The following is a 21,448-nucleotide window of genomic DNA, read 5'->3' on the forward strand; positions in this document are numbered from 1 at the left end:
CCGGGCCGGGCCCGATACGCCGGCCGCGCCGCGGAGGGTGCCGGACGCCGCCCGCAGCGGCCACCAGCCCCGCGGCCGGGCGCAGCGGGGCGGACGTGCCGTCGGGGGCCACGTCCCACGTGCGGCCGGTCTCGCTTCCGCAGGGGCTTCCCAGCCTCCGGGATGGAATGAGCGGCCCCATGCCTCTGATTTCCCGGGAAGCGGTGCGCTCGTGTTCTCAGCGGACGAGGGGGAAAGAAGGCCCCTGGGGAGACAGACGCGTTCTGTTGTTTCGTTTGTTTCATGTTTTCAGGCGGCGGCGGCGGCCAGCTCCTCCCAGCGGGCGGCAGGGTGGCGGGGCTGGGCGTTGCAACGTCCGAGGCCGCCCTCGCTGCGGGAAGGCTCGGCCTCTGGCCTGGAGATGCCACACGCGTCGCCCCGCTCAGGCCTCGGTGGTGGCGTGACGCGTGCTGGGTGCTAGGTGAAGTCCCTAAGAAGAAGACAAACTAAAAACAACAAAAAATGTCGCTCTCGGCCCAAGTCCTGATCCGCGGATTTGCAGCAGCAGCAGGGAAGCTGGATTTGAATTTGAAAATGCAGGCTTCTTCGTCCTTGACGGAGGAGCAGAGCGACTGGCTCTCCTCTGAGGGCCCCTCTTGTGGCTCCTGACCTCGCAGGCTGTCAGGGAGGGGAACGTTCGATAAATATCCTTGAGGAGGACACACATTTTATCACCTCTGCAAATAGCTTCTCCGTGTCTGCCCCTCAATGGTTGATGCCAATGTCATCGTCACACGTTTTGGACGCCGCACGCCGAGTGGCCCGAGCCTAATCTGTATGTTCGATTCTGGCCCCCTCCGCACGTGTCCTGCCGGCTCCTGGCTCCCAAAGAACGTCTTGGCCCTTCACGTTCACCTCCGGCCCCTCAGCGCTTCCTTCTGGCCTCTGCTCCCCTGTCGCAGCGGGGTCCTTCCACCCACCCTGGCACGCCGGGCGCCCTGGCTCCCCGTGTTCCGCCACGTGCCACCTGCGAGTTGTCCACCCAAGATCAATCCCACTGCCTGTTCTCTGCGCCTGCTCCCCGGTGACAGAGCTGGGGGACGGGGGCTGCTATCATCACAAAACTAAAAGTCAGCCTCCAGTGCTCCTTCCCAACGCGCCTCCACCAACACGTCACTGTCACCTGCCTCCTGCCTCCCAGAACTTGACGGTCCAGGCATAGGAGACCATCCACCACCCGCTCCGCTCTGCTTCCAGAAGTCCCTCGGACAGTCAGTGTCTTCTTCCATGTGACAGGCCACACTGCCCCCAGAAATCAGGATGTCCGCCACCCCTCTGTAGTTCTGTACATCTCCCCAGCCTCTGGCATCTGCAGTGGGCCAGCTTTTCCTGCTCTGCCCCATTTCTGCCGCCCTGTAGAAGCATGGGCAAACGCGGATAGGTGGGTGACAGGAAGGACAAAGCTGTGTCGAGGAGTCCTGGCTCCACGCTGGTACCTAAACAAAATGTTTCTCCCACAGTCAATACCACTTTTCTGTCCAAGACTAGGTCTTACATTCACATGTTACACTTCTCAACTCTGACTCGTATCCATCCATCCAACAAATTATTTTCAAATGTTACAGATTAAATAAGATCAATTACATAAAGCATTTTACACGGCGCTTGGCTATTAGTAAACACTTAATATACGGCAGCTCTCATTATTAACTATTAATATACCTGGCAGACCAATGAGTGAGTAAACAGCACGAGGCTACCCCTCGGTATTCTTCTGATAACTCTGACACACATCTAATGAGGCTCAAAGGAGGTTACATAATTATCTACTAATTGGGCATATTCAAACCAGTGTCTCCAGAAAGTGATACCCTTTTAAGAGGATGAGAAAGGACCAGTGCTTCCTAAGAGCACTAGATAATTTCTGAGTAGAGCTAAAACATACGCATCTGCTCTTCATTATTAAGGAAGGTTGTGCTTTTTGAGTCTTTTATTTAGGAACCTCCCCTGAGCGGGCTGTGCTGTAAATATGTGTCTAAATAAGTAACGTACTTAATGGAGTTCAGAGATGGCACTTTCATGGGAACACACCAAGTCAGAAACCACGAGGCAGAGTGGCCCAGAACTGTCACACCAGAAGTCTAAGTGCCAGTTTCCCTCTGTTCCTCATGCTTGCTGCTTTCTCTAGATGTTGTGTCTGACACCAGACTGCCTTGTGGCCTGTCATGCAAGGCACAAGGGCATTTCCACTCCATGCCCTAACTGAGGCCAGATGGAAGATGCCTGGGTTCATCCCAAAGGGTTGTTTTGTTGGAAACCCAACAGGCCACAGTATGGTACAGCAGGAGAAGAGGGTTCCAAGTCCCCTGCTTGGGTTTGTCACCCTTTCCTAGCTGTGTCACCCAGAGCTTATGACCTCTCTTTTCTGAGCCTCAGTTTCCTCATCTGTAAAATAAGCATAATCCCTCAGCATTTGTATTGTTTTTTGAAAGGCAGCGCGAGACAAAGCATTGTATGAAATACAATACAAATGTTATGCCTGAGGCTTATGAGTTACAAGGATGGCGATGGAAATAACACAAAGGCTGTTTCATCCTGAGCTCAGCCAGGCCACCTGAGAGAATGCTTCTGTAGGTTTTCTTGATCCATCCAATGAATTTCTTCAGGACGGGCCAGAGGATATTTAAAATGCCAAAGTGCACTTCACAGAACATTAATCTCTCAAGATTCTCTATAGACAAAAGCATCTGTTTTCAAATACACTTGGGAAACGTGGAGTTCAGGGCACATGAGACATGACTGGCTCTGAGAAGTAGCATGCTGCAGAGGGGCATCTTGCCGCAGCCCCCACCCCACCCGTACATGCAGACTTACCACCAAAGGGGCCCTGAGAGTACAGAGAAATGCACCAGGGGGAAGTGGTGGGTGGGGCAAGGAGCCATCTTAAGGAAGGTGACCTTGGCCCTGAACATCAATGAGGCACTGTCTAGGAGTGGCTGAGAACCTGGAGAGGGGCCAAGGTCCCACAGGCAGGAAGAGTTCAGAGTCTGTAATTTGGGCATTAATGTCACCCTGTGTGTACTTAGGCTAGGGTGCCAGGCAACATTGCAGGTATAAAGAGGAAGGAAGACGTGAACGGTGTTTGGATATCATGCCTGCTGTGAACTGAATTGTGATCCCTCCACATATATCCGTTGAAGCCCCAATCCCCAGCATGATGGTATTTGGAGATGGGGCCTTTAGGTTTAGATAAGGATGGGGCTCTCATGATGAGATTGGGGCCCTTACAAGAGGAGACACCAGAGACATTCCTTTCTCTCTCTCTGCTGAGTGAGACAACCAGCAAAAGAGCTCTCAGCAGAACATGGCCGTGCCGGTACCCTGATCTCAGGGTCCCAGCCTCCAGAACTGTGAGAAAATAAATGTGTGTTGTTTAAGCCAACCAGTCTATGGTAATTTGTTATGGCAGCCCGAGTTGACTAAGACAATTCCTATTTCAAAACTTATAGAATGTTAGTAAATCTTTGTAAGCAGGCATTTCTGTTACAGATGTGTTCTATTTCATAGCTTTTAAAATACTTTTTACTTGTCAGGAATTGAAAGAGCTAAAGATTTTTACAAATTTTTTCCCACTTAAAAGTCCCCATTTATACAGCAGCAGAGATAATTTTCTATTTTTCAATAATTTTTCTTGCTCAAATCCCTTTGTGTTAATGAAACAGGGCAAGTTTCTGTCCAAATCAATGGCAGAGGGCTTGGTATTTCTGGCTAGCATCACCATTTAACAGGAACGTGGAGTTTCAGTCTGGAGTCTTCCTTCCTGTCTCCCTGCTTTCTTAGCTACTCATCAAATGACAATGAAATGAGGAGACAGCTGGTCTCTGCTGCAGATTTTCACCGTAGAGAACTGGCACATGACACAGATGAACTCAAGACCCCTCTCTTTAGGCCTCTACTGCATGTACCCATCACACCCAATACCCAGAATTCACCGTACTAAGTTTTCCTTGTGCCAGGCTTGCAACTGTGAGGAACCCCCACCAAGTGCCAGGCGCCATCGCCCGTCCTCCCTGAAGGCACACAACCCCCTTCCTCAGATCTTAACAGAATGCATTTAAAAAGAGAAGTTTCATTAACAAGTCTTTGGATTTTATTATTAGATTCCCTTCAAACACGCGCGCACACACAGACTGTTTTGCAGTTAAGCATTAAGCGTTTTCTACACAAGACACCATATAATGGACTATAAATATTCTTCCTTCTTGAATTGGACACTCTTAGGCCCACAGCACTTCACTGTGTGGATGCACCAAAAAGCTTAGAGAAGACTGAACAAGAGCACGTCACAGTGTCGCCTTTGTCAGCATTGTTCCCGAGTTTCCTTTGTAACAAGACCGACACGTAAGGAACCCACAAGGCCATCCCTGCTGTTCTATAGGAGGGGTTCTCACATTGCTCCCTCCCTGCGTTTATTCATGGAACCTGGTCTCCAGGACCCACATTTTTAAAGTGCAACCCAGAGAGTAAGGGTATGATGACAGATGGTGAGTGAAGAAAGAATTGTGCCGGATCAGACACTTCAATGCATTGTGTCAAGAGCAACCCGCTGCCTTTATTTCGCTCTACCTGGATTTCTGGCATTCATGGAGTTGGAAGAGGGAATAGGTGGGCGTGTGGTGGACTGGGTCATGGTGGGGAGAAGAGGACTTCGAGGATAAGGAAATGGTGGGAGAGTGATGGGCCAGTGAAAAATGATTGCACGCCCGTGAGGGAAAAGCAAGCAAAACAGGATAAGACAACCTAGTTGGGTTCAGAGCAGAAGGGGGAGATGGTGACTCCCCATCACACATGGTTGAGGGGATAAACAAAGAATATATACACTAGGAGAAAAGTCCTAGAGTTCATTGGGCATCTGCCAGGAATGAACGTGGATTACGGCCACGGTTTCAGGGAGGGAAAGAACATTGAGCAACAGCTGTCATGTAGTTAGATAGAGATAATACTGTCCGGCCAGGTAGCGAGGGAGTCAGGAATCGTTCCCAGATTGCTTGCTCTAAAACCGTGGCTCTCAGCTTTTAGCATGCGTCAGTGACCTCAGGACAAGCTGATGGTGCTGCTGATCCAAGGACCGCACTTTAAGGACCCCTTTTCTAGAAGGCCACTTGTCTTAGCTGGTAGAGAACCTTGGCTCCAAGAGAGGACAGGTGAGGAGAAAACAGGGCGCTTGGCTTCAAGTCTGTCAGAAGACCATGGTGACATACACAGTATTCAGCTACGTATCTCTGACGTCAGCCGGTATCTTTCAGATGATAAGCGCTTCGCACGTTTGTAATTAATTCAGGATATATATCCAATTCCTTCATGGAGCTGTTTGAATTTGGGGATGGTTTTGTTGTTGGTGGTACTGGTTTGATGTTTGTTTTCAGAAAGTCATGGCCTGCTTGGAAAAGCATGGACTCGCAAAAGAAGTTTCCCATGGGAAGCGCTCCGTGGAGAAGAAAGGAAACCATTGTTTCCTCTCTGTCAAATGAAATGGTCAGGCCTCTGAAACCCAAATAAATGAGCAAATAAAAGATAAAAGCATATAGGAAACCATCTTTCCAATCTACAAAGACAAAATAATTTAAAACTAGGTGAACATTACACTGGTAATAACAGAACTTAATAATACATATTAATTATATGAACAGAGAAACCATGTTCCTCCAGGGCCTACTCCATGGTTTGGTATTGAACTATGATTCACCCTGTGAATTTTTTCATTGCAAAAATGTGTCATGACTTTTCCGACAACCCAATATTTAAGTTTCAGACCCTAGGACCATGCTGGCTTGACCAGTGGCGCTCAAACTTTAGCGGGCATCAGAATCGCATGGAGGCTTAAGAAAGCACAGGTCCTTGGGCCCCACCGGTGCTCAGAGTGTCTGATCAGTAAATCTAGAGTGGGCTGAAGAATTTGTATTTCAAACAGATTCCCAGGGAATGCTGGTATCTGTTCAGGACCAAACTTTAGGAATTGCTGGTTTAGATCTATAGTTCACAACTTGGCCATATATTAGAAGAATCTGATGAGCTTTCTCTTAAAAACTCCCAATTCTTATACCACACCTCAAAACAATTACAATCCGAATCTCTGGGAATGGAACCCAGGCATCAGGATGTTTGGGAAGTTCTCAATGAGTCACGATGTGTAGCCAAAGTGGAGAATTTCTAGTTAGATCCTCGTTGTCAAACGTTAGCTCACATCAGAATCTCCCAGAGCACCTGCTAGAACAGGCTGCTGTCCCCTCTTTGGATTCAGGAAGCCTGGGCTGGGTCTGAGAACATGCATTTCAATCAAGTTCCCAGGTGACGATGCTGCTGGTCCCGGAACCACACTTTGAGAACCATGAGCTAGAGGCCAACTTGAACGTTCGCTGAACTTGGAATCTATTGGGGGATCAGTACAAGATACTGAAGTTAGCCTCCCCCTGCCAAATACCAACAAAAACTGAGCACTGGGATTTAAATCATCCGGGAAGGCGTGTGGCATAAGCACGCTTTTCAAACTCCCCAGGCGATTCTAATGTGCAGCCAAGGCTGAGCAAAGGTGGGGAGGCCAGGAATGCTTCACCTCTAATGTTTGCGGCTCACCTGGTTGAATATGACCTCTTCCAAATACAATATATTCCTGCTTTAGTCATTATATGCAATATACATCTTTGTTTAAGAAAAACACTACACTGAAGTAAATGGAAGGTTATGACAAGTCATTTCTGAATTTGAGAAATAACTACTTAAACCAGGAAGGGGTTCTCCCCCCTTTCGTTGCTATAAATATAACTTGCTGTCTGAATTTTTTAATGTAACATGGTAACCCACTCCTTTGGTGATCTGCAGCTAGTCATGTAAACAGAAACATTATAACTATTATTATAAAAGCAGTTTCCTATAAATGAGAATTTATGCTTCTATCTAAATAAACTTGAAACCTGATCAAACACGCTGGCTCCAGGGAAATAACTTGGGGGTTTGGACAACAGAAACCAGGGTAACGTTTTACTGCCAGTTGAAGTTTTTTGAATATACAGGGTCATTTTTAATCACATAGTATGAGAATAACTTGCCTGCTACAGACAGTGGAAGCTGAGATTTGGGGATGGGGTGGGGTGTGGATGGAATCAGCTCGTAACTGGGGCTTTCTTGGCCAGCTCCATGATATCAGTCAGATGTGTGTATGTCAATAATTACTTGCTACTCTAGTTCTCTCTGGAAACGATGACACTATTGTGTTTTAGCAGCTGATTTAGTGAGCTCCCGTTCATGACACTTCTGGGATATGCTATGCAAGGTCCAGTTTGTACACCCAGAAAGGCTTTAGAAAGTTAGCACTGGAAAAGCTGAGGTCTCACTTCACACCCACTACAGTGGCTATGACAAAAGTGACAAACCATAGCAAGTATCGGTGAGGGTCTGCAGAGGCGGAGACCCTCGTGCATTGCCGGTTGGGAACTTACTGCCAATTTGGAAGCATTTTGTCAGTTTCCTTCACAGTTGAACATAAATTGACCACATAACTGAGCGATTCTGCTCCTGGGTATTTCCCCAAGAGAAATGAAAACATGTTCACACAAAAACTTGCATATGAACATTTATAGCGGCATTATTTATAATGGCCCATAAAGTGGAAATGTCCATCAAATGTCCATCAACTGATAAAGAAACAAAACGTGTTTATAGACAATGCAATGGAATATTATTCAGCAATAAAAGGGAAGTACTGACATGCTATGGATGAACCTTGAACACATGCCAATTGAAAGAAAGCAGTCATAAAAGAGGACAGTATATGATTCCATTTAGGTAAAGTGTTTAAAATAGGCAAGTCTATAAGAGAGAGTACATTAGTGAATGCTTAGACCTGGGGAGTACGGGAGAGAGGGACAGATATAGGGGAAGTGAAAGCTAAAGGGTACAGGGATTTTTAGTGTTGTTTTCATAGGATGAAAATGTTCTAAAATTGACTCTGGTGATGATGGCATTTACCTGTGCATATACTAAAAGCCATAGAACCATCCGCTTTAAATGGGAAGTTGTATGGTATGTGAATCACATCTCAATAAATCTATTACCGTATTTGCCGGCGTATAAGACGATTTTTTGGCCCTGAAAAATATGCCTCCAAGTGGGGGGTCGTCTTATACGCCAGGTACACTTCAGATAGACTGCCCATAGTGCTTGCCCCGTGCCATAGTGGCCTCCCGATGCCCGCCCACTTCATTCCACATACCGTTCAGGCATCAGCAGCGCTGCTGGGTGTATGGTTGGCTGTGTGCGATTTTGCGAGTGTGGTAAATTCGGGTTACCGTATATTTCTTTACATATGCATTGAAGATTCGCGATTTTGCGCTATCATGGTGCCTGTTAGAATGTTGAAGAGCTCGCACTTGCGCACTAGTGAGGTCCCAGGGAGATGCTGATGCAAGGGTGGACCAGACTGCTATAGTGACAGGGCGGGCAAACAGGGAGCAGGGACCAATCAAATCAGGCTTTGTATACAGCCAACAGCCAACCACAATACTGCACCATTGTACAGTACAGCACAGAAAATGTCGACCAGTCAGACCCCTTATCATCCCTATCATGGCACCAGCCAAAAGAAAGAAGTATGATGCAAATTTTAAACTGAAAGTTATAAACTTTGCTAAGGAAAATAATAATTGTGCTGCTGCAAGACAATATGGAGTAACAGAAAAGATGGTTCGGGACTGGAAATCAAATGAGAAAGCATTAAAGAGTATGCCAAGGGGTAAGTGTGCATTAAGAAGAGGCACCCCACACTGGCCAGAACTCGAAAAACATGTAGCAGACATGGTGGCTCAACATCGCCAAAACGGTTATGTGGTGACACGAAATACAATACGCTTGTTTGCACTTCAGTGGGCCAAATCAAATCTGATATTGTTTTACCTTTTATTTGGTGTGTGGAAGGTGTGCGGAAGAGGGGGTAGTCTTATATGGCGAGTATATAACAAACTCTGTATTTTGAGTGGAAATGTTAGGGGGTCGTCTTATACGCCCAGTCGTCTTATACGCCGGCAAATACGGTATGGAATGTAGCATACTGGGAAATGTCAGAAGCAAATTTCCATCAGCCTATTTCTGACATCACCTTGGATGAGACTGAGCGCATGCGCAGGGAGCTTCCCACAGCTAGTTAAGAGAAAGTGGGGTCACGTCCTCGCTGTCTCTCCCCTGCTGTACGTGCCCTTAGCTGTCCCCTGCAGCAGCCCGTCGCGGCCACAGGTGGAAAGCGCGGGGACGACTTGTCCCACATAGAATACAACCGGGCGTGGTCTCCGGGCGCCCTGGCCTCTTGCTGCAGGTGTCCGCGGGGCGCCCGGTCCCTGCAGCGGGCGGGGCACGTGCTCCCATGGGGGTGGGTCCCTCAGCTGCGGCCGCCAGGAGGGTATCTGATGACTGTCTGGCTTCCCTCTCTTCCCCAACAAAGCGTAGCCGACCTCCTGCGGGACCTGGCAAGAGCTGAGGTTCCCTGAGCACGTTTCCCCCCATTGTGCGAGGGCTCGCAGAAGGCAGGGGATGGCCGGGCTCACCAGAGGGACCCGGCCCGGGAGGCCTGGGCGCCGGGACCCGCGGGCCCCTCCCCGGCAGGCAGGCGGGGTGCGGGCTGGGGGAGGGGAGCTGCAACGCGGCGCGGCCCTGGTTCCCACGCTCCTATTGTTGGCGACTTTGTTTCCAAGTCCCATCACGTGTGCTAATGAGTTAGCGACGCTGGCGGGCTGGGAGGCGTGTGGCCAGCTCAGCCGCAGAAAGATCACTTCCCGGAGGGAGCCGGGCAAGCTGAATGCTGGGGGGCTTCTTGCCCCCTCGCACCCCAGCACCTCCTCTGCCGCCCAGGAGGGTGGGAGAGCGACGGGAAGGGGGAGAAGTGCTGATTGTGGCGTCAATGCCACCGAAGTGCAATAGCAACCAAAATTTTGGGGGGGGGGGTAGGTGGAAGGGGAGGAGTCAGGGCCGGAAGAGGGGAAGAAACGGGGTTCAAGGAGAAATTCCCATTAGACTTCTAATGTAAGAAATGCTTGACAGAATTCCTTCCACAATTCCGTTCCGTGAGTCTTTTCCGGGAAAGGTATTGCAGTGTGCTCATTAAAAAAAAAAAAGAAAAGAAAACAAAAAGTTTTCATTCAGTAAAACAAGCACACGCAACAGGAAAGAAGTCAGCTGTAGCAAGCGGTGCCTTGGAGTCCGCGGCGTGTCTGTGGACTCGGGCTTCTGAGTTTTAGGCTCTAGGAAGGGGTGCTGGGAGGTGGGAGGCCACTGACTGAGGACAGTGGTGGGCTTCACAAGATACGTGGCCCCATGGGAAGAAAACGCGCTTTGTGTAGCTCTTGGCTTTTTATTGGATTACAGATTTCGTACCACTTTGATTCTCACAATGGAAGTCCTCACTTGGGAGCTAGACTGTCACCCATACTCCACTATAAATAGGAAAGTGACAGAGCAGTGGAGGAGCAAGACCAAGGGTCATGTCCGGAGCATCTCCTATGTGCCGGGCGCTTGCCCAGGGCTGGAGATGGAGCGATGAGATATTCAGAACCTGTCTTTAAGTAGCTTACAACTCTAGCTGAGGAGACAGGTAAAGCCGTACACCAATAATTAAGGATGACTCAGAAGCGCAGGTCTGTCCTGGGGACTAGGAGGGCCAGACGAGGGGCCCCAGGTCCAGGCAAAGGGATTTGGGAAGGCTTCCTGGAGAAGAGACGGTTCATCTCACACTGAGTGACAAGTAACAAATGGCCCCGAGAAGAAGGGAGAAAGGGCGTCTGTAAAGAGGGACCAAGACGTGTGAGTGGCCCATGGGCATGGATGGAATGTGGGGTGTGCACAGTTACAGCACAGGGATAGAGGGTGGGGGTCATGAAAAGTCTTGCGGAAGACTTTGGACTTTAGCCTAAATGCCACGGAAGATTTTAAGCAAAGGCGTAAGCTCATCCGATGGGTGCTTCAGAAAGATAACTTGGGCAGATGGTGGATTGAAGGGACACAAGCTAGACGCAGGAAGAGGAGGTTGGGGACGAACCCGATGAGAGACTGAAATGAGGATGGAGAAGATGGACCGGGTTCAAGAGGCATTTAGAAGGGGGAACTGACTGACTTTGGCAACAGGGAAGGGGAGGCGCCTGGGACAGCCTCGGGTTCCCATCTCGTCCACCTGGACGAGCGATGGTGGCATTCACTGGGGCAGGTAAACGTGGATGACCAAGAACAGGCATGAGACGGAGTGAGACGATGAGTTGAGTTGGGGCCACGTTGTATTAGAAGTGACTGGGAGCATCGAAGCAGATGGCTACATGAACGTGGAACTTGAATGGGACAGGGAGGTGGGGCAGGGCTGGGCAGCGTGGTTTGCTCCATTCACTCCGTGTGGCTGCCCCTCTGCCAGCAGCTTCTAGATTTGCTGCTCCGCAAGGGACTCAGGGGCGAGGGCTGTATGATCCCACTTATGTGACGTATCGAAAGTGGTCACAGTCATAGAAACAGAAAGTAGGTGATGGTGGCCAGAGGTGGCGGGGAGGGAGAAAAGCGGCGTTGTGTTCTAACGGGTACAGTTTCAGAATTACAAGATGAAAGCGCTCTAGAGACTTGTTTCACAGCAATGTGAATATCCTTACCACTACTGGACACTTACAAATGGTTAAGGTGGTAAATTTCATTATTCTTTTCTAAATCAAATTAATAAAGGCTGGTTGGGGTGGGGGAGGACTTGGGAGGGAAGGAGATAACCTGAGCAGCTTCCTCTGGCCTGAACTGCGATGAGTTCTTTGCCTTCTGCTAATGCATTTTCGCCCATCCGTGGGGGGAAGGTTAAGCTGGAACTGACATTTTGGATTAGACCGTGTGGGTCAGGAGCCTTAAAAAATGTTTACACCCTTTGACCTCCACATTCCACTGCCTAAAACCAATCCTAAATAAGAAACCAGAAACACCAGGGGGAAAAATGATTGAAAATATTAGATATCATTTTTAAACTAAGTGTTCAATAATAGAAAAACAAGTAATTAAATGTAGTCAAATATCCTACAACTGTTATACATTTTTACAAAGAATTTACTGCAGCATGGGACATACTTATAAAGTTAAGCGGAAGCAAAATTCAGGACCCAAAATTGTATTTCTGTTTTGACCACAACTATGTCTAACAGTGTCTACAGAGAATAAAAGCCTGGAGGGAAACACACTAAAATGTTTATAGTAGATATTTCTGGTTGGGGCCATAGGTGATTCTTTTCCCATTGATTTTTCTATATTTTCCAAATTCCAGATTAAGCATATATTATTTTATAATGGGAAAAGAAACCTACACAAATTCTTTCTCCTTAATTTTTCTGCAAAGTTTTCCATGACTCCTTGGACTTAAAAAGAGGTGACTGTCATTCAGCTCAAAGCTGCAACAGATGACTACATAAGTGATGTATACATGGGTCAAAAGCCAGAGGGAAGGAGAAACTATCTGTCAGTAAAAGCTTAGAAAGCCTTTGAAAATTCCTCTGATATTCAAATGTATCTGTTTCTTTTTGCTGCTCTTGTGTGGGAAAGAGGAAGCAGGAAATCTTAGCATCAGGAAGTGATGTCGACCATTTTAGCTGATTATAAGTGCTGCAAAGGCAAATTAAGACCTTCCCTTTAATTGGATGTAATCAGTTAAACGCCATAACAGGCCACCTGTGGCTGGGATGGAGCCAGGGAGCTGCCCCCTCCCTGGGACACCCCCCACATGTGGCCTTACTGGCTCTTGCCAACTGCCCTGGAACCATATAAAGAAACACTTTAGAGGCATAGGCCTGTCAGGAAAGGGTCCACTCCAACATGTCCCTTGTCATTTGTTTGTCCCTTACTGCTTTTCTGAGAACCCATACAATGCAATGGCTGCGGTTGGCAATAGATACACGTCGGTGAATGAAAAGACCTCATGTCTGCCTGGGTCCCAGAGCCACAGTGAGATGGATCTTTGCACTTAAGTTTAAGCCTCCTCAGCAGCGAGGGACCCAGACACCGTGTTTCCTCACTCGTGGACCTTCGGGCATCTCTTACGTGGTTAACAGTCCCATAACAGTAAAAGTGCTCATGTGTCTTGGCAGTGTCTAGTGACATGCTTATCACAGGGTAGTTTTCCCTTCAGCAGGACTCCAGTCCTGCAAGCCTGAGGCCAAGCATTGCCGCTCTGAAAAAGCAAGAAAACAGCCAAAAAGCCTTTTGACTCTGATTATCCGTCTGACGCAAGGGCTAAGCGTGCGGATGGGGGGAGGACTTCATTTTCCCCACGTCCCAGCTCTATTAGCATTTCGGAGGACAAAGGGAAGATACTGACGTTTTCTGGGGAGGACTCAGAAACATCACCCGACTAAATTCACATTTCTCAGACAAGCATGGGTAACGACCTGTAACTAAGTGATAACAAAGGCCGTTCTGTCGCAGTCTGAATCAATGAGCTTTGGCTGAATTTCTGTTTTGAGGGTGGCGGTACCAGTGGCTCGTTGAGGGTGAGGGACTCCCAGTGGTGACTGCTCGCTCAGTGTCCCGACCCCTCGCCCAGAGTGGCTGGGAGCCCGGGGTCCACAGGTCAGGCTGCCTGGAGCAGCACACAGGATACCAACGCCCTCTGTAGACCCCAAGCCCTGAGATGCGCCGGTGCCCGCTTCACAGGACGCAGCCGTGACCCCACTTAAACATGGAACTCACTCATCAACAGCCACCTGGGGCAGTGCTTTCAAAACGGATGGTCACAGCCCACTCAATTCCACGGGTTATGACCAGCATTTTCAAAAAAGAAGGAAAAGAACAGAGTTCAGTAGAAAATAGCAGAGGGCACTGAACACAGTGGGTCAGCGCTGTTTCGTGAAGCTTTAGTTTGGGTGGGTAGGTAAATCGGAGATGCATTGTTATCGTGTGTGTGGGGGGGGTTACAGTGTCGGAGCGTTTCTACTGAGGAGCTAGGTCAGCACAGACAAAGGGTGGCGAGCGGCTGTTCTCAGCAGCACTTATTCCGCCCCTTTTCCACTGTGCTGTTTTTCAACTCTGCTTTTCAGTGTTGACAAATAAACCATTGCTTCCTGTCTTTCTCTTGCATTTTCATTCCCCAAAGCTACCCATGCCCAGTCAGGATCTTACCTGCCCGAAGGAGGTGATTTCAAGATATATTGTACATTGCTTTTGAAGATGAGAGTACCACCACCACCACCACCACCACATCACACGCTTTTTCTGGTCAAGGTAGCAAAAGGTAGAATGTTTTTAGGGTTGGCCTCAGACTCATGAGAGGCTCACGCATCACGGCACACTCCTTTCCTAGGCTTCTGTTATGAAACCCTGCCTCTCTGCAAAGGCCCTCGGTCGCTGGCGAGCCACATGACCACGTGGTCCTCCAGCATGTGCAGCGGCTGAAAAAGACCCACCCCGCTGACTTGTCTGCAGCCCGCGGTTAATCCTCCCTGAGCTGATGCCCAGCACGGTGCGAGCCAGCAGCTCCCCTCGCAAGCCTGACAAGGAGCATGACGTCTGACCTACCCCTCACCTGTTGCAACGTGACTCCGCTTCCTTCACTCGCTCTGTCAGACAGTCAGCGGATCTTTTTCCAGCCCTTGCAATGGGCTCCCCCTTGACGAGACTCTGCAGAGCCCTGGGGTACAGGCACTCACAGCCCAGACACAGGCACCACATGCTCCTAAATCTCAAAGTCAGGCCACGTGGAGCTAAGGTGGCTTGTGCACAGGGAGGGGGCCAAACGGGTGGCCTCGGGAGGTCTGCTGGTCAGGACTTGAAACTGTGGACGTGGAGATGGACAGTGGCTGGTTATCTCCCTCCTAAGAGTGTTTGTCCCTCAACTGCTCCTCTTTTATGTCTCAGTTCAATATCCTGAATTAATTTTTCTCTTCATGTCCAACTTTAAAATCAATTCCACCGTTGAAGTCGATTTCTTTTCTCCCTCCCTCTATAATGCAGTAAGCTCTGTGAAAGTTGACTTTGTTTTAGCCCCTGCTCTATCTTCAGTGTCTGGTACAGTGCCTGGAGGTAAATACTTGCTCAATAAACACATGTACCCATTTCCCCCGAGCTTCATTAAACTAAAGTGGGGGCTGGGCTCATGTTTAAAATGAGTTCCTATTCCAAACAATGAAATGGACGTCCCACTCCTGCCCACTGCAGTGTCTCCAGCCCCACCAGGTCGCTCCTGCTTGTTCCTGAGAGCTCCCAGAGATGCCCTCACTGTGCTCAGGAGCAAGTTGCTGAGATGTGGTCACTACGCCGGAGACCTCGACAAGCTGAAGAGGTCCGTGCTCTTGGCCGCGCCCCATGCACCAGAGCCGCCGCTGTGAGCCGCGCTGGAGGGGAAGAAGACCACTCCCTCCCCGGGAGCCCCTCACACAGGCACCGAAGCAATATGGCTCTGTGCCTTGTACCTGGAGGGTCGTGATGAAAATGCTTCTTCCCATATTGACTTATAGCTCCTTATTTCCCCTGGACCCGGACGTGAGTCTCTGAGGAGCTCGTTGGGCAGTATTCAAACTCTCCTCTCTGTGGATCATTGAGACATTGGTACTGGGCTGAACTTGTTAGCCCAGCTCTTCCTTAGGGGGAGGGATTCCCATGAGGCTATTCAGTGTCCCCTGCAAAAGGGACTTCTCTGGTAGCCCATGGTCATTACCAGGCACATCTGGATTCCAGCAGTGACCAAGGTCGCCCCTGAGCTTGAGAACGACCACCACACCCCTTGCTTCCAATGGAACCTCGGCTTAGCACCAAAACTTCTCATGAGCCTGTCCAAGCCTGTGTACATGTCATCCATATCTTACATACTATTCTGGAGCTTGTGGATGGCCAGGGAGGTCGGCGAACTAGGCCATGATTCCGGCCAACATGGCCAGTGGCAGAATGCTGTGGCAGGACGCTTAGCTTCTCTCTAACCCACGGACACGCTGCTGTTTGAGGTATTACAAAGGCAACTAGGGGAGACAGTGTGGACCTCAAAGAAGATACAATCAGTCCCGTCGATACACCTGCAGAGAACAGACCCACTATTATTCCTCAGGTCAGAAGGGCAGCTCACTCAGCAGTGTCTGGATGGGATGTCAGCAGGCTACACAGGACGCTCATAATGACACTGTGCTTATCTGGTGCTTTGTGAGTGTCCTGTGTGTACTGGAAACCCACCGACACCGGGGAGGCCAGTTTTGTGTGTTCAACAATCAAGTTATTGAATGCCTACTACGTGCTAGGCACTCCTCTAACCACAGTCATAAACAAAAGACATAGGGTCACTGTTCTTGTGTAGCTTACCATAAGTAAGGATGTCCCATAAGTACGACAACAGATAAACAACAAGGCTATTTCAGATCATGATACATCCCATGAAAAAGTTAAACAAGGCAATAAAATATGACACCAAGATGACTGGGATTGGCTGTCCCAGGCCGTTCCCCTCATCGCTTGCATTCTCTAACGTAAAAGCTGAAAAAAAAAATTGCTGTGTCTCCAACATCCTTTTCTGCTAGGGGTAGCAGTATGACACACATCCCTGAGTCCAGGAAGAATACCCTGCCCAATGCAGAGTCAAAGGCAAGATTTTGATCCTTTGAACTTGCCCAGAGGTGCAGCAACCTTGAAGAGATAGCCACAGAAAGAAAGTCAAGACGTTAAGGGTGGCAGAGTAAACAGTGAGAGCGTCTGAGTCCCCGACGGTACCATCGACACAGCCCTGACCTTTAATATGTGACACAAATAAAGATCTATTGGTCTAGGCCTGTGTCAGATTTGTTCTTGTTCTCAGCCAAACACCTTCCTAACTGATGGAGGGACGCAGAAGAGTGGCTGGGAAGCTACTTTTTAACCAAGGTGTTCAGAGACATCTTCTCTGAGGAGATGACATTTTAACTGAAACCTGAGTGATAAGAAGGAGCCAGCCATGTGAAGATCTGGGAGAAAGAACTCCAGGCAGAAGGAATAGCAAGTGCAAAGGCCCTGAGACAGAGACTCGGGGAGGCTGGTGTGCCTGAAGCGTCATGAATAAGGGAGTGCTGTGGTCATAATGGGGGGCCTAGAGGCAGGCTGGGCCCAGGGAGCCTTGTAAGCAAGGTAAAAAACTCTGGGTTTTATTTTAATCCCAAGGGGAGATTGGAGATAGACGAATCTGAGATACATTTTGGAGGTGAAGCCTTCAACAGGGCTTGTCGATGGACTGAATGAAAGATTGGGGAAAATAAGGACTCAAGGATGATGCTTAGATTTTTACCCTGATCAACTGAGGGAGCCATTCTGTGAGTGGGGGAGAATGTGACAGGTCTGCGTGTGGACTGGCAAGGGCACAGAATCAAGAGCTGTGTTTTAGGTCAAGTGAGAGATGCCTGTTAGAAGAGCAAGTGGCAATGCCACACGGGAAGCTGGATCCGGGAATCTGAAACTCAGGGAGAAGCCAGGGCTAGGCCCAGAGATCGGCACCATGCACACACAGGTGGCATTGAAGTCACGGCCCTGCACGTGATTTCCTGGCCAGAGGACACAGACTAAGAGGGGTAGGCCTGAGATATTCCAAGATGCAGATGGAGGATGGAGGAGGGGGAGAACCGCCACAGGGGACTGAGAAGGAGCGCCTGGGAACATGAGACAAAAACCAGGAAGCTTTGAGAAAAAGTCTTTTAAGAAGGAAGGTCATTAGCTCTGTTGAATGATGCTTGGAGGTTGCTGGATTTCACTCCTCTGGTGTGTTTACCTCACTCAGAGCAGTTCCAGATGAGAGGAGGGCAGAAGCAGATGTGAGTGGGTTCAAGGCAAAATGGACGAAGTAGAGACATCTCTCGAGCCGTGAGTAGTGTGGCTATGAAGAGAAGCAGGAAAACAGGGCAGTGGCTGCAGGGTGCTTGGGCTGACGGAGGGATCGGAAGAGTTTTCGGCCAGAAGAGACCCTGCAGCCCAGCCCCGTCGGCACAGGAAGGTGAGGTGGATGTGTTTGTTACTTTTTGGGCTCCTACTACATGTGAGGCACTTTACAAACTCCCGTAACGTACTGGTTGGTACTTTAGGTCTCAGGCCAAAAGAGCCTGAGCGTTTGCACTTGTTGGCTGTGTGGCCTTGACCAGCTACTGAACGCTCCATGCCTCAGCTTCCTCGTCTGAAAAATGAATGAATTAAAATTCATTTAAAGGTCAATTTCCCTGATTAAACGTCACTAATTAAACACGGTTCTTACCTCAAATGAATGGTGATGATAAAAATGAAATAACGCACGTAAAGGCGTGCACAAGGCCTCGCTCATAGTACGTGCTCAATAAATATTCGTTCTTTCCAGAGAAGAGACACGCGAGCCCCAGAGGCTATGTAGGTCCAGTTATTGAACAAATATATGGAGCTTCTACTTTTTGCATAGCACCATGTGATGCCAGGGAGTAGAGCAACAGACAAGATCGGAAGTGTGCCTGTCCTCACAGAGCTTGGTGTCGGTGGTGATGGTGGTGATGATGATGGTGGTGGTGAAACCGACCACCACTAACACATATTTACAATTCTCCAGGCCCTGAGGCTTCACAGCCGTGAGTAAGGAAAGCGGAATCTGTCTTGTTCCATTTTGTCTTTCTATTATGTCACCCTTCCCAGGGGTATCATTTTGCAAGAAGAATGAAACCCAACTCCATTGAAATAATCCTGCTGTGTGGGGACATGTTATTGAAAGGAAAACAGTAGAGGTGATGACTAACCTTCCTTGCTTTCTCCCCGATTTCCCAAAGATCCTATCAGAAACGGGTTTGAAGGACTGTTTATTCCTGCATCCTGCCTTCTTGCCCCTTCCCTGGTTTCTCCCCAAGTTGGGTGATTAATTAATGGCACACATGTGACAGGCACCATGTTAGATCCTGTGAAGTATCAAAGATAAGTGTCATGGTCTGAATAATGGCCCCTCAAAATTCATATGTTGAAGTGCTTACCCCCAGGACCTCAGAATGCGACTATATTTGGAGGGAGGGACTTTGAAGAGGTGACTGCATTGAAATGAGGTCATATGGGTGGGGCCTAGTCTAATCTGACGGGTGTCCTTGTAAGAAGAGATTAGCAAACAGACCCGTACAAAGGGAAGACTGTGTGAGAACGCAGCCATCCACAAGCTGAGGACAGAGGCCTCAACAGGAACCAGCCCTGCCAGCACCCTGGTCTCAGCCTGCTAGCCCCCAGGACTATTAGAAAACAGAGCTCTGTTGCCTACGCCACCCAGTCTGTGGCACTTGGTGTGGCACTTGAGCAGGCGAAGACAGCAAGTACAACACCCCATGGCCTGCAGGACCTGGCCGTGTCGTAAGGAACTGGCCATCTACCTAATGTCAAGCAAGGAGGGCCAGGCTGGCACTGCAGGAGAAGCTGGGAGGGGCAAGTCCTGGGCATCCGGGGCAAAGTGGCCATTTCCGTCCTCGGAGCGGACAGTCAGGCAAGGACCTAAGGAGCAAATACTGGTGAACTGGAACCAGGATGACCCCAGGGGACGTCCTGGGCATCAGATGGCTGACAGGGCACTCTAGCGAGACGGTGCGGCATAAATCATCTTTCTTCTACTATGAGGTCACGCTCTTCATCCCGATGTATTATTCTTACCAGGCTCTGTCATCAAACTCTCATTCTAGCATCACTGCACTATTATGTTCATTAAGGAGCAAAGGTATTACTATCCCCATTTCACAGGTGGGGAAGTTGAGGCACAGGAAGATGACGAGACTTGTCCGAGGTCACGCCACAAGTAAATGGTGGAGTCAGGTGCATACCCAGCAGTCTCCTGCTTCACTGCTCATACAACCGAGACCAAGTTCGGCCAAGGAGCAGGGCGGAGGCAGACAGAGGCCGTGTGGGGTGAAGGGCGTACGGGGAAGCGGGCATTCTTCTCTCGAGACACAAAGGTTGGAATCTGAAGAAGAGGGCTAGGCAGTTGCCTGAGAAGGAAGGAGAGGTGACGGAAGTTTGTTTTTATGTTGGAGGACAGGGAAGATTAGAAACTGTGGGTCAGAAATACTGGAGGGAAGAAATACTGGAGCTAGGAAAGGAGGTCATTGGCAAAGAAAGTTCCAGAAGGAGAGCAGAAGCCTAGCTAAAGCGCATGTGCAGGTGAGGGAATTTGGGAGTGGTGAGGACAGAAGTCGGAAAGAAATTGGGGCACAGTTTCCTCTGAGGTGAACGTGCAGAAGAGCTAGAAGGGAGAAGTTAGAAGGGGTGCGGGAGGACGGATGGCCCCTGGCCCTGGTCTGGTCTTTTCTTCCTCCCTTCCACCTTTCCTCCTTTCCTTCCTTCCTTCCTTTTTCTTTTCTTTCCTTCTTTCTATTTTTTTTTATTATATATTCTAATTTTTCTGTGAAGTACAAGGCAAGGGGAGAGAGTGGGGAGGAAAGGGAGAGATGAAGTTTGGTGACCGATGCCACACGGAATTGGAGAGACACTGAGGACAAGGACAAGGGCAGCAAGCTGTCACCCTCTGCCGGGGGCGTGTCTCTGTCCAGGAGGCGCAGGGGTGAAGCCAGGTGGTGGGAGGGGTCAGAGCGGGGTGGGCATGGGGCAGAGTCACGGGGATCCGAGAACTGACAGGAGGAGCGCCTCTGAGGCCACAGGCCACAATAGCATCACCTATGTCCGAAGTGATGTAAGCGCACTACTGGGTTTCATGTTGTCCTTTAAATCACTTCTCCCCTCTCTCATTTTATCACTTCAACCGAAGCGAAAGCCTCTTGAAGGCAGAAACGACATCTTACACCCCAGTTTGCTTCCCACCAGCTTCCACGTGTCCGTGTCCAAGTTCAGCTCAAACGGTACTTTCTGTGACCTGGTCTGTTCTCTATACACAAGTATTCTTCCTCGGGAAAATCATAACTTTATCTCTTTTTAGTTTTTCCGCTTCATATTACAGTCATTTGTTCGTGTCATATCTCTCTCATCACTGAAGATGAAGACAATTGTTCTAAGCCACTCTTTAAAAAAAAAACAAAAAAACAGGAAGAAAATAATTTAGCATGCCTCAGGGTATGCATGCATAATTAGTTTATTTTCCCTCAATACTTATAACTCTGATTTTTGGTAACCTGACTATTTACGTAGGAAGTCACTCTCACATTTCAGAGATGTGGTACTTCTCCTGGCTCGCTGGGGGTCTCAGTTGGGTCTGCGTGCTAGAGACGATTGTTTCAATTTGTGTGGTCTAATAAGTGGTCTCAGCAGATTAGACGTAACGGGAAGCTGCAGGAAATCCCGCCATAAGGAAACCAGGGCGATGTGAAGTCACATGGGTGAGGAAGAAAAGCGCCTCACCCCGGGGTAAGGACCAGTAGCAGGAGGCTAATTGTTACCATGGCTGGTGTGAGCCCTCTGTGTCATTGCCTGAGCTAATGGGAACCTGATGTGTCCTTTCCTGAAACCCCAGCCTTGACTTTAAACACGGCAGCCGTCCTGC

At 49.1% G+C, this 21,448-nt stretch overlaps 1 protein-coding gene across 1 annotated transcript in view; it reads right to left on the reverse strand.

Moving 5' to 3' along the window:
• Window positions 1-11: 11 nt before the first annotated feature.
• MRPS28 (mitochondrial ribosomal protein S28) overlaps window positions 12-21,448 on the reverse strand; it is a 157,329-nt gene continuing 135,892 nt past the window's right edge. Inside the window, exon 4 of the mRNA XM_019651956.1 lies at window positions 12-657. Coding sequence (XP_019507501.1) covers window positions 486-657 — 172 coding nt within the window. The 3' untranslated portion in view covers window positions 12-485. The remainder of the gene's footprint in view (window positions 658-21,448) is intronic.

This window comes from Hipposideros armiger, unplaced genomic scaffold (genome assembly GCF_001890085.2).
Source record: "Hipposideros armiger isolate ML-2016 unplaced genomic scaffold, ASM189008v1 scaffold_170, whole genome shotgun sequence".
NCBI lineage: Eukaryota > Metazoa > Chordata > Mammalia > Chiroptera > Hipposideridae > Hipposideros > Hipposideros armiger.